We start from the raw sequence: 14,463 nt of genomic DNA, 5'->3' as shown, positions 1-14,463 counted from the left end.
GATCCTGATAAAAGTTTGACCTTGTAACAAAGTCCATACAAAAAAGAGATAAATATTATTTCTCACTCCTAACTATTATACTATCCTCATTCATTTAAAATTATCAATTTTCTATTTTATTTACTGTTTCGGCATTTACTTTGTGGTAAGACATGTTGAAATTATTAAAGAACACACTTGTTTTTTTACCACTTGAGTTAAATTTTTCTGGTAAATTACCATCACTTCGCAGCCTATGTGCTTATATATCAAAGCCAACACAACCTTTTCAAGATGGCGATTCGCTTAAGAGAATTTATGAGATATTCTAAGACATTGCTGTTTCTTTTATGCAATTACATTCGTGTGTACATTTTTTATTAAGAGATTTGGTGATGAATAAAGCTCACATGATGTGTTTTTATATTTTTATTTGCTTAAATCAAACAATATTTATCACTTTTTAAAAAACTTATTTATCACTTCTAATCATAAATAAATCATATTTTATTCAATTATAAGAGACAGAGTACATAATAATATGTATTAAATAAATCTAACTCGGAATACATAATCAACATTAGTACATACTCGTATTGTGAGAATAACTTTCCATAGATGGATGACCACTGATTTACCACAGTGACTACATTTCTGTCGAGTAAACATGTACTGTATTGATTTTATTGTATTGTACATATGCAGAAATAATAATATCGATAATCATTGTAGATAATTTTTAAATTATACAGTGCCTCCACATACTTTTTTATAAAAATATGAAACTGATTTCACGTAAATTAGCAGTGTTATGAGATTTAGGTGATCTTACCTCTGGGGTATGTCATTACATTTTATTGAATGAACAAAAAAATATGGAGACAAAATTACCATTTTATATAATTCAATTTATCTTTATAACTTATCACAATTTTTTTACACCAAAGTTATAGGGTTTATAAAAAAGATAGAACAAATTTTTTTAGCGTGCCATTTTTTCATCATTTAAATGTCATGTGTATGTATGCTTAGCTTACGATCTATATCATGTAAATTCTATGGATTGATTTACGTGGTTTTTGGCTGATCATTCAGCAACAATCACTTTGATAAGATTATTTAAATGACGTCTCATTGTCAAGAAGATTTTCAGACCTCAACTGATGCGGTTATTTTAACTCTGAGAAACCGAGTTTGGACTAGTAGCACGTAAGAAGCCGCAAAGTGCTCTAAACCATTGGAAAATCGTGCCATTTTTTCGGCACATGTCACATCATTTTTTTTTGTGGTAACAGATAAATTTTATTACGAAAATACATACATGGAAAAACCACTATTAAACTGCCGAATCATTAAATAATGAAATTCTCGAACAATTAAGTACTTTAATATGCACCGAGATATTGGAATAACATTAACCTCGCAAGACAGATAAACCACGGTGTTTCCAAATCAACCGCAACAAATGACCCCAATATGTATTATCAATTCCATACAAAATCTATTGATGTGTAGTGTAGTACAGATTCCCAAAATAGTAAGCAAAAGTGCCAGTATGCAACAATTCATATTTATGAGTACTATACTTCATACAGATGTACAAAAATTAACATATTAATCAAATAAGTTGATTAAAAGTCAAATAAATCGTGTAAAACATTCAAGAGGCTAAAAACAGATTTGATGACAGCAAAAGATTAATTATTGCAAAGAAGCGCTTTTGCAAACTACCTTAAACTTAAATTATGTGGACATTTTTTTTATATCTAGGGGACAAAATTACTAACTGATTTATTAAAATAAAAAAATATGATACTTGAAATAAAATTAACATAACTAAGAGCATTATGAAAAGTAATGACAAATTACATATGTATGTGCATACAATAATAATCTGTGATAGTAAAAGTTTATGAACTACCTCTGTAATAATATAGATAATATCTGTTTTGAAATCTATTTTTAATCATCTGGATTTGCTACGGAACCTTGACATTTTCAACAACCATGAAAAAATAAGACAAAGATGCCACATTATTGGGACACCTTGTTTTAGAGTAAAAATATTTTATAAGGGAATATGAAAATTGTGTTGGAAAATTGTACAGGAATTTTAATATAGGACAAAGTTGAGTAGAAAGGATTAAAAAAAAGATAATCTGGAGTGGAGAGAATGTAACAGTATATTTTAAGAAAACTAGTAAATAATTTACAATTTGATACACAAAATATACTACAAACAAGGAGGAATGGAGGCTGAGGTTTCACATGTTCGGGCTTTTTACGCTGGCTATTTTGAATGTCAATTTTTTTTACTAAAATGACTGAAATATTGAATATGTTGAAATATTTAAGAACTCCATTCGTCATTGGAAACTCAGATATTGAATTTTAAAAAAACATTACACAAGATGACCGCATATTAACAAAATCCCAGTAACTCAAATCCAAAGTTTAAATTTTGGCTGCATCTCAGAAAAGTTTCCCGATATTTATTCAGGCGGGCTCGCAACCTATCCACAAATTATACTTAACTGCAACGGCAAATAATTTATTTAATTAAATTTATTTACAAGAAATTAAGAAAAGAAGGTTGGTTAAAAATAATTTGTGTACCCAATTCCTAAAACGTATGGCAGCTGAATGCTGCGACAGTATAGTTTGAAAATACGCTTGTTACAAACTGAATAACTTGTTTTCAGACTCTTATTCTGGAGTCTATGGTATTTTGTATTCTCTCAGAATGAGCTGACAATAATGAAGACTTATAATTCTGAACGTTTGTGGTGGCATTATAAACTGCTTGCTTTCTAGGCCTTGATAAAAGAAGATTCTGGAATTTTGAGACTGATATTTTGCCCGTATCCACCCCAGGCTTAAGACTAGACTTAAAGATAAGCAGCTTGATTTTATCAACAATACTAAGGGAAAAAAACATTGTAATAAAGAATAACCGATAAATTATAGAAATCATAAATAAATCTTTTACAATTTTGAATTTAAAATCACAAAAATTACTCATGTAGTTTATAATCAGTCATCACTTGTAAAAATGCTGCAGATAATAGCTGTAATTTGCTCGCAAGCATTTTGCTAGCAAGTCTATCATTGTATATTATTATCAGTCCTTATTAACGGCGTTGATCTGATCAAAGTTATTTTGTAAATATAAAATTAGATTTCTATGTGATGTATCGACTTTGAAAATGAATTGTAAGACCCGGAAGAGTTTTCCAGTTTTTCAATCGTTATGTTAGTATGTAATCACCGTAGTTTCATTTAGTTCAATTAAGCGACGTAATTATACTGGTTGGGGTTGTCCTTGTCACGTTCCATGTAATCACGGTCTATGAGGGATTCGATACGCTTCTTTAAATCTGAAGGCTGAAAAAAAAAGAAGCTTATTAGAAAATTGCATATAGATAACAGTGGTTTCATAAAATAAGACAATATCTCAAATTCCTATTTTATAAAAATCATTTAGCTAGAGAAATAACTAGAGAGCTGTGCCAGAAATTGTGCTAATTTGTTTAAGGCTGATTTATTGAGTTCTCACAATTGGGTTCCAACCAGATGGAACGAAAATTGATACATGTTAGAAAAATGCTAGAAGACATAAATATGTACTTGATTAGTTTTCACAACTGTCATCTGCATACATTTTCTATGTTCTTGGATTTGGCTTCCCTTTTGTATTGAATGGGCGCAATCGAGTGTATGGAACTCATGAAATGCCTCTTTGATAAACTTTGGTTAGTAACAATTTATTACAAATGTATTTACCTTAACTGGGAACTTGAGTTGATTGTAAAGTTCCGAGATGAGCAAATTGTGCGACAGAGTCTTGCGCATCTTCATGATACGTACAATAGCAGCGTCAATTTGGTACTGCCGGTCCTGGTATACCCTCTCTTCGGTGGCTTTCTGCTCCTCCGTCTAAAAAAATCAAACAAAAAATTGTCAATACAACTGTAAATCAAGCAAAATATTTACTAAGTTTGACTAGTTCCAAAGCTAAGACTAGAATGCATTTTGTTAGGCATAGGATGTGCGATTGGGATCCTTACCGTTTCCTTCATCTGTATCTGATTGATCTTGATACGGAACAGCTTGTTGGTGAAGTCGGCATTGAAAGAAAACCTGTCTTGGTCCTGCACTTCGCGGCCGCGTGGAGTTTTGGTCATCACTCGAGCTTTACCGCACGCCAGGGACTGCAATGTGCGACGTAACTCTCCATCCTGAAATCATCACAATGTAGCACTTCATTCAACGCGAAGACTTAGTACTCATTGGTGACTGTATATATGAATTCCAGTTAATTAACTGAAAATATTCATTTTTCCAATGTAATGTATCAACAGGTAGATTTCATTGAAACATACAAATGTGGAACTTACTTCGATATTTGTAGATGCTTTGATTTCTTCTAATGACAGATTGTCACCTTCATTAAACAGCAGAAGGACGAGTACTTGGAATAGAGATACTTGCAATTCTTTTTTACCCTGAAAATAAATATTTTTATTGATTATGATGACCATTCTTCAATTTTATGAGAGATCTGGAGTTGTAATTTGTAGCTTCATAAGGAATTATTGTATTTTGAATTTTGAGCTAAATAACTTTGATAAAATCAGTAGAGTGAATTTAGAAACTCAGTCAAACTTGCATATTATGAAGTTGGTAAATCACGGAAAAAGTTTTTAAAGAAATACAAAGATCTTGCTGTCATATTTGATACGAAATACTCTATTGGGTGATATCCTAAATCAGTTTTAGGGGTTTAAGTCCATAAGAAATTATTGTTGGTTATACAAATACATATGTATATAAGAGAAATTATATTGAGAACACCCCTAAAGTTCTATGTACAATTAATTAGAGGGAGTTTTTCGCCAAATAAAAGTTTATCGTATGGAAGTATACGTCCGCCTCCATAGTGTAATGGTCAGCACGCTCGGCTACCGTACTGGAAGTCCCGGGTTCGATTCCCAGGGGGGGTCAAATAAATATAAGTGATTTTTTTTCACTCTAATATTTATTCAATATTACCCTGGACTGGTGGACCTGAAACGAAGGGCTGATCACCTTTCCTCCGTGTGTTAACAATCATAATAACACTGCGTTTATATGATGCAGTGCCCTAAGCGCCATCGGATGAGGATGAGGGTTTGAAGAAGAATAAAGTATAACTGAATTTTGAAAATTATGGTGTGAATCAAATTGGAATTATGAGTTTTTACTGTATAATATTTAATAATAATTTAGGAGAATAATACAAAAATGCATGTGGGAGACAATGAAGGTGTAGTTAGTGTTAAGCCTGACCTGGGTGAAGAACGCGCGCAGCACGCAGTGGCCGAGGGTGGGCTGCCACTGCAGCTTGCGGCCGCTGTGCTTGGCGAGGTAGAACTTGGTGAACAGCGCCTGGTGCCGCAGCAGGCTGGCCGGCAGGCGCACCTCCACCACGGGGTACGTGGGCCAGTACCCCATGGTCAGGATGGACACCGACAGCTCCAGCTCCGACTCGGGACAATTCGAAGAGTGCTGCAATCATGCCATATGACGGAATACAAAAATACTATGATGATACTTTTTTCCCAATTTTTCAACATCTTTGGCCATTCGACTGCTGAGAAACAATGTATTGACTGTTGTATACTTTGAAAAACGTCGATATGCCGACGTTTTTCGTGTCAAAATACTGCCGAGAAATAAAAATGCATTTTTTTTTGTAAAAACCCTTTTTATCCCCCTTCATTCACTTAATTTGAAATTAACCATTATTGCAAACAAGTTTTCAACAATTTTAGCAAACTTTAAAGAAAAAATCTCAGCAGTTAACGGTTTCTATTATTTCTTTTGTTGAAATCAATGATTGAAAAAAAACTCACTTGTCAAATAAAGTTAAGTTATCAAAAAACTCACTAACAAGTCAGAACTGCCCATAATATAATTATGTATATTATTTTTTGACATCTCATCAAAGATGAAGAAGAATATGGAAGTCTAAGCATTTACGGGGCTGACAACCGTCATAGGCTGGTTTAAGTGATCACTTTACACACGTGTAACATTCACCAATTCTACCCATTATTGACATATTTTTTTGTTAATGCACAGGAACTTACTTGCTTAAACGCAATGTTGAGATCCTTGGATAGTTCCATATCCTTGAACATGCCCTCTAGTTTGGAGGTGAATCCTCCTCCGCACTCCTGCTTCAGTTTGCTGAGCATGGACTTCTCCGCGTCCACACTGGCCGACTTCCCCACCAGCAAGCGCTTGGCGAGATCCTGTACAGACAGATTGTGGATGAGGGACACATAAAGGGTGTATAAGCGCCCTTGAGGTATTTTTTTTACGAAAATGGCGCTATATAAGTTATCCAATTTTATTATTATTATTATAAGGTGTCGAGTTTTCTTTCGACAGGAAGAAACTGACGGCATATTATTAAGTTTTTAACTTACTTTTTTGTAAAAAGCTTCGAAGACATCTTTTCCGTGAATAAATCTAAACTGGACCATAATCTTATCCAATAACCTCTCTAACTCTTCTTCCGTCGCCTCTTTATTGCCAGCGCGAAGCTTTACATCCACAAATTTGGCTAAAAACAAAATTGATATAGAAAATATTATTACAATAGCTTAAAGCCTCTATGCTACAGGTTTATTTAATTTGATAATAAAGAGTCTTTCTTATATTTTTTAATATCATTCTGGACTGATGCCTGAAGTGTAGGACTGATCTCCTTGCATTCATATAATTAACAATAAAGATAACACTTTGTCAATGTGATGCAGTGCCCTTCACACAACTGTGTACATTTCAGAAGTCAAAAAGTTAGAGTCGGTTAAAATTCTAAGCCTTTATGTTCTAAAAATTACATTTTGAAAAGTGAGTTACCAATTAGTTCCGCAGGTTTATTGGTTCTCTGGTTGATAAAATATTCAAACGCCTCCCTCAGGGAATTAATAAATTTATCATTCTTGTGAAAACAAGTTAAGACTATGTGGTCTAATTTATCCTTAAATTCCAATAGCTCCTGCACCATGCTCTTGTCCTTTTCTGGGTCGATGACTATTGTGCGACCCTTTTTCTAAACAAAAAAAAAACAAATAATAATTAATACATGTACTAGAATGTAAATACATCACTTTGAAATTTGAATGTTATTACATTACGGAAATATTGGTAATTATGTGAATTTTGGCATTTAAAATACACATTTTTACCCATCTTTCCGTATTATTGATTGGTTTGGTATAAGACCACTTTTTAAGTTTATTAATGTAAACGTGACTAGTTTTGAGAACTATAGATGGTCTCGAAACAAGTTATGTGTACATTAATTAACACAAAAAGTGGTATTATATACTTAAATAACCTTTCTGTAGCAGTAATAAATGAAATATTGTCTTTGAACTACACGTGTAATTGTTTCAGCAAATGAGCAAAATGTAGAATGTTGTACGGTAAACTCCCCTATAACGTTGAGATAAGTAGCGCGTTATAGGAGGGAACGTTATAGAGGGTAAATGTTTTCAAATTATATTTTATTTCTATAATGACTCATTTCAGCCATTTCCCGTGGTTGAAATGTAAAAATTAAATTTAAAACATTAACCCCTTATAACTTTCCCTCGAATAACGCGGTACCTATCTCAACGTTATAGGGGGGGGGGGTTTACTGTATTTGGAAATGGGGAAATGAAGCTTGTTACCGATCATTATCCCTGCACCCGAATAAGTAGGCATTCTTACCTTAATATAAGTATTGAAATGAGCACAAAGCTCGATAAGGCCATTCTTCACACGAGAAAACAGGCTGTAGAGGAGGGAGAGGTCGCTGATACGGGGGGCTTCCAGCAGGGCGGGGAGACCCTTGCTCAGAATGCCCCCGAGGTGCTCGCTCACCAGCTGCTTCTCGACGCAGTGGATCAACTGGCATCTATTCCAAACCAACATTCATTAGTCACTCCTAACATCACTGAAATGTACTGTGCCAAAAATAGATTCTTAACGCTGTACTTTGTTAACCTGTCAACCGGGCGGTCCGCTGTCCAATCACGCAACTTGTAACGGGCGCGAATACTGATTCACTCCGTGTCTTAAATTCATGTCCAGACATGTATGGACGACTAATACCTTTGTTGTTCCAAAAATATACGTCCATATATATAACATAATAAACATATATTTCAAGGACGTATTCATGTCTTATCCGTACCCGATATTGTTTACGTTTGACGTATTTATGCGTCCCGCCCGGTTAACAGGTTAAGGAAGATAATAATATGTCCGAAATGTGTTCATAAACCACTTTAATTTAAATTTAAGATTTTAAGAAACAGAGGTATTTACCAAGTGAATTTTAAATTAAAAATACATATATTTTACCACAAAATGACTGCCGAACCAATTAATGAAATTGCTAAAAAGCCAGTTAGTCACGATTTGTATGATTTTACAAATTTTACTTTGGGTGTCAAGAAATACGCAAAGTCAAGCGAAAACAGCGGATGTCTATAAAATCAAAATCTTAGAGGACCTTTTGTAACTAACTACTGGCAAAGAAAGAGCAAACATGCAAGTGTCATGGACTCCCAACACATAAATTTATAATAATACGGAGGGCCACAAGTTATTTGAACATGAAAATTATATATATTTTATATTAACACTATTATTCTAGTTCTACTTATAAAATCTATCCCTTATACCCTTTACTATGACTAAATTATATTGTATACCCACACACAGGCCATGCCTTTGTGGGATCTTTTTTTGTATTTGAATTTATGTTATGTAATGCAAAAGGATTTAAAATAAAGAGAAAAAAAAACAAACATACAATTTTTAAAATGAAACCTATTCTAATCATACTAAAATACAAACTTTGTGGAGGGATCCAGATAGTGCAGGAGTCTCTCCTGTTCTTCTTTGAGACGGTTTTCAACATGTGCCAGATATTGGGGAACTGTTGAATCCTGCATGAGGCGCTGACCTTCTGCAGCGTACAGCCGTTCCGTTGCTATCAGGAATCTAAGGGGGAAAACACATCCATCCAACATTAGATATTATCATTTAAATTTAAAATCAAAACACTCGTATCAGACCACTTTTTTGGGATTATTAAAGTAAACATGAAACAAACTAGTAGTTTCACATCTGCACTACAGATGTCCTCATCAACAGGTGAAAATACAAACATCAATAAATAATAGATATAATCATTTTATACTAGTAAAAAATCTTGATTATAAAAAGATATTGTAAATATTACCAACAGAGATGATAAAAGATTCAATTTTATTGTATCTATAACATATTGGGTGTGTCCAGATACTTCACAAATACGTTACACTCACAAATCTGGATTATCTGCAGTTAAAAGTTTTTAGATTCTTTTTTTGACATCTCAACATAGATGAAGAAGAATATGGAAGATTGGCTCTGAAAATCCCCAGACTTCCATATTCTTCTTCATCTATTATTGAGATAGATAGTTGGGATGTCAAAAAATAATTTATAGTATCTGTTAATATATCTAAAATATATTAATAATAATCTCAAGATGCGTGTTTGTGAATGTACAAGAATGCAGTATGTGTGGTCATTAAAAGATTTGAACATGAATCTTTCTTTAAGGTATATTTGAATAAATATATAGCAAAAAATTAAGTAAATATTTTGGAAAAATATATCATTACTTTTGCTCAAAAGCTTCCTGGTAAATCTGCAGATCGGAGAGCATCCTGAGGAGAGACTTGAGTAGGGTCCTGTCTACGGCGTCTCCGCTGCGTTCCTTCTCTATCAGCATGAGGAGCCCGTCCACGGTGCGGGTCTGGACGAGGGTATTCAGTGCTATGTGATGACGGAACAAATCCAACCCCATGTCCCTGTAAAGATGTCATTTTACTTAAAACACCACTACAAAACAATTATATATTTTGAGCCTATTTCAAATAAAAATTAACTCCTATAGGTTATTAATGCAGAAACCTGTTTTTTATCACTATTAACTAGCTAACCATCACGCCACTTCCCAACAGGAGAAGGCAGAGAGAATAGAACGTCACACCAATCTGTCTATGCGCATAATCTTAGCCTCTTCCATATTCATACATAGGCTCGGATTATTCCGACTCTGACCTGACCACTTTCATGTATTTGAAACACTTGATAATGCCAAGTTTTCGTCGGTCTTCCTCTGCCTCTATTACTAACCACATTCGCCACATTAATCTGTTCAAAACACTTTTTTAAATTTTATCGATAAAGCTTATCTCAGCCTTGAGTTCATTCCTTATACATATCACCATTCGAACGTCTATCATTTATCATTTTGCCGCACATTCGTCTGAGAGAACGCATTTTGACTGCATTAATTATTTTGCCAACTCTATGCTTCACTTGCACACATTAGGGTTGTAACTAGGAGCCCAATGTGTAATGAAGCACTGCTTAGTTTGACTTTATTTCTAGACTTCTATTCCAATTGCACTTTAAAACCAGTTGTAGACGCGTCAATTGTCCAATTCATTAGGCAGACATTGACAAATAAACTCGTTTTGAGATATGAGAAAAGGAATATTCATTGAAGTGGTCACTTTAAATCAAATTTTCATGATTTACGTCCTATTTTTATGTATATCATCAACAGTCGTACAGTAATTAAGTAATTAAAAAATAATAATAATAAAATTGTAAAATTAACTTAAGTACCGTAGAACGGGGCTTCTTGAACTTTGATGTGTTACTTGAGCCCAGTACAAAAAAATATTTAGATCTGTATTTGGTCTACAATAATGAACATACGACATAATTCATTTTTTCCCTGACACGTGACACTTATTGTCACGATACATTCATTATTATAGACCAAATACAGATTTAAATATTTTTTTGTATTGGGCTCAAGTAACACATCAAAGTTCAAGTTCTACGGTACTGAATTTGAATGCAAAATTCTACATATAACTAATAATAATAAATAATAATAAAACCCTTATCCGCACCCCAATGGAGCATAGGGCACTGCGTCATATAAACGCAGTGTTATCTTGATCGTTTACACATGAAGGAAAGGTGATCAGCCCTCCGCTTCAGGTACCAGTCCAGGGTAATATTGAATAAATATGACAGTGAAAAAATCAGTAATATTTATTTTACCCCCCTTGGGAATCGAACCCGGGACCTCCAGAACGGTAGCCGAGCGTGCTGACCATATAACTGCATACTTAAATCCAATATTTTTTAATGGTACTTGTCGGTAGGTGCCTAATTCATGATTCAATGCGGGAGGGGTTGCTCTTACAAAAACACAATGAAAACAACTTAAAAGAAAATCACCAAAAAATATCATCATCATACACGTGGTCACATTTAGTGGGGAAAACAATGCTACTCACAGAAAGGTCCGAATGCAACAAAATTTTGTAACAAAATGAACAAATACTATGCGCTAATGTAAAAAACTAACAATATCAACAGTGCTTAGGTTTATCTTTTGAAACACAACCATTATTCGAGCATAAACATGGAATGGATGGCACATATGGGGATGCTAGGCATGTTCTTGAGCACAAAGTGGATGGCACATATGGAGTTATGTATTAATGTTTAAAAAAAAACTCTCTTCTTGAGATACGGTTAACATATTGTTGACAGGCAGTTTTTCCATCAACCCCGACCCTAATTAGTATACTAATTAAGGTCGTATGCTAATCACAAGTAACCACAAGCCCAATTTTTTGGCGTCTCTTGCGCCACCAAAAGTAAGCAAATAGAACGCTTATAAGTGTCTCCTGCTCTCTACCAACAGTATGTAAAAGATGCTTTTAAGCATTTCCCGCAAACAGTGTCTTAAGTAGGCAAGAACTCACTCAGTTGATACTAAAGTTTTACAAAAAAATTGATATCTCAACATAGATGAAGAATATGGAAGTCTGGGTATTTATAGGGCTTTTGACCTGTCATAAGCTGGTTAAGAGATCGCTTTACACACAAGCAACATTCAGCATTCTACCCATGATTGAGAACCACACTACTCAAATTTTTGGCACTGCTAGATATATGATCAATCTTACAGTACATACGAGTTCACAACAGCCGTCTTTGTTGGATTGAAAAAGCTTTTTATTTAGCAAAGACCCTTTTAATTTTAGAATTCACGGAACATACAGTGATCGCGGCATTCTGTCTGTCCTGCGTTAGAACAATGAACCCACCAGATGGAGTGAATGGTGGGATTCTGCAAGACGTAAGTCCTGTCGAGGTACAGGAATATGCTCCTGATCATGATCATCTGCTGGCAGTGCCCTTTCCAGCACTCGTTGATCCTCTTGAGGAACACGTGGCGGTCCATGGTTTCGGCCAGGAACTGGTCGATGTTGGCCTTCACGTGAGCTTCAGTCAACCCAGTCAGGTTCACGTACAGCTGGGAGGCCATCTGGAAAACAAAGGAACCAACATCACAAGGGCGAATACTATATCTGTATTTATTTATTGAATATTAAAATCCATCACTGATTTTTAGAGTCTTTTAGTATTTTATTATTAAAAAGACATAAAAACTAAATTTTCGATAATCGTTACGCCTTCTTATGGCATTTTCAAACTAATGTCATATCGAAATGCCATAACAAGGCGAAACAATTGTAATTTTTATGTGTTTTTAACCCTTATAGTGCTGAGCTTATTTTCACATATTTTGCATAAATTGCTAATTGCTTTTCATCATCACTACTTGATGAATTTGACATTTTGTAGGTAGAAATAAAAAACTTTTACTAAAAAAATACAAAAATCAATGTTAAATTCACAGCAAAATAATTTTAAATAGTTATTTATAAATGTTATTAACTTATTGAAAACGTTATACATGCGCGCGCTAAGACATGTCCGTACAGGTCAATACCTAAATAAAATTGCGCAATAGCCGGTATTCCGACGCTCCGCACTTTATACGCATTAATAGAGAGTCGATCTATCGACGGTTCGCACTCTAAGGGTTAATAATAAAATACAATTTAGTAGACTCCAAAAATTCAATATTAAATTAAAATCGAGTTCTAAAAATTAAGCGCCAAATCTATAAATGAAAAACAACTATATCTTTTATACAATACTGAATCTAAAGCGGCTCAAGAGAGGAACACAAACAAGGCAACAGTGATAATATTGACATTATTTTTAAGATTTTTGCATTCCGTCATTATGAAAATACCAAATTATCATCTGGCCCAAAGGCAGGTCGATTTGGTTTGGGTCAAATTATTAAATTGATCCCGGGTTAAATTTACCAAATTTCATTGGCACTTGCCAACAAAATCTCTCATTGGCTAGAAAAATGACATATGTCAACAATTCGTTATAAAAAATTTTGAAGCCATAAATTCACCTCTGCAGTGCTTCACTTTCCAAAAACACCGTAGTTTTAAAGTGGTTTGTTTTTGGGATCTCCACAAATTTGACAAATACAACAACATTTAGGGATTTATTTTTGTCTCATTCAATGGCTATCGTTACAAATGTAGGGGATTAAAATTCCCAAGGCAGAATCTTTATTTTTAATTATATTTTTATACCCATCTATACAAAAAAAACTGTAATTATTATGAATAAAAAGAAAACTTCGTTTATTTCTATAATTATGAATCCTATCTTTAGTCGAAAGGTCGCTCGAGATGTTTACCTTGTGACTGCACATATTCTCCACTGCTTGGTATAATTCCTCTAGAGAGTATTGTATAGCTGTAGAAGTCTGGATAGCTACAACAGCTTCTCGTAGTTTCCCCCATGTATGCTCTTGGTAATTATCCGGTAAATTGGGTTTACCTGAAACAAGAATAAACAATAGAGGATGACACACGCTCAGTTTTAATAAAATACGCTTTTGAGGTTATGTAAAATGACATCAGTCACCTACTTTTGAAATTTTTTATGATTAATTTTTTGGTGGTCCCCGGCTTAGTTATGGTCATCGATGTCATCTTTAATGCGCCGTTAGAATTAGAGTTCAAAACTGAAAAATTAGTTCGCTTCTCACTAGAGCCCATGTTTTCGTCTTGCTTGCTTTTCGAGTTCAACTGATCACCGTTAGAATAAGTACGTTTTCTTCGTTGATTCACAGCGTCTTCGCCTAAAACAGGCGATTTACCTATAACCGACATAAGAACGCATTATCTGGCCTCGGCCAAAAACATTTCAAAACTAAAAAACACTTAATTCAAAACACGAAACTTTTCCACACAATCTATTCGCCAACAAAAACTGACGGCCATCAACATCGAGGTGAAGTTGGTGGCGGATGATAAAAAGCCAAAGAAATGTGTTGTGCGATTGGCATCCTGTAGGCGCATGCGTACAATATGCAATTTAATTGTGGGTAATTTAAAATTAAAAAAAATCTGGGTAACTTGCGACTGTGGGTAACATATTTTATGATTTATATATACATATGTATATTTAAAAGTG

General features: G+C 34.1%; 1 protein-coding gene across 1 annotated transcript; it reads right to left on the bottom strand.

Moving 5' to 3' along the window:
- Positions 1 to 2,137: 2,137 nt before the first annotated feature.
- On the bottom strand, positions 2,138 to 14,282 carry Cul4 (cullin 4). Its single transcript, XM_088257346.1, has 14 exons — positions 13,916 to 14,282; positions 13,682 to 13,824; positions 12,216 to 12,436; positions 9,696 to 9,884; positions 8,881 to 9,027; positions 7,747 to 7,933; positions 6,889 to 7,081; positions 6,453 to 6,589; positions 6,111 to 6,275; positions 5,308 to 5,526; positions 4,377 to 4,484; positions 4,047 to 4,217; positions 3,763 to 3,915; positions 2,138 to 3,363 (listed from the first exon to the last, which is right to left on the bottom strand). The coding sequence occupies exons 1-14, from the start codon at positions 14,157 to 14,159 to the stop codon at positions 3,268 to 3,270; spliced, it is 2,373 nt and encodes a 790-aa protein (XP_088113472.1). The 5' UTR covers positions 14,160 to 14,282; the 3' UTR covers positions 2,138 to 3,267.
- Positions 14,283 to 14,463: the final 181 nt, after the last annotated feature.

The sequence above is a fragment of the Brachycentrus maculatus genome, unplaced genomic scaffold, assembly GCF_059751285.1.
Source record: "Brachycentrus maculatus isolate JH-2025_06_01 unplaced genomic scaffold, ASM5975128v1 h1tg000005l, whole genome shotgun sequence".
Taxonomy (NCBI): domain Eukaryota; kingdom Metazoa; phylum Arthropoda; class Insecta; order Trichoptera; family Brachycentridae; genus Brachycentrus; species Brachycentrus maculatus.
The sequence above is the reverse complement of the archived record's forward strand: the minus strand, read 5'-3'. Positions and strand labels throughout refer to the sequence as shown.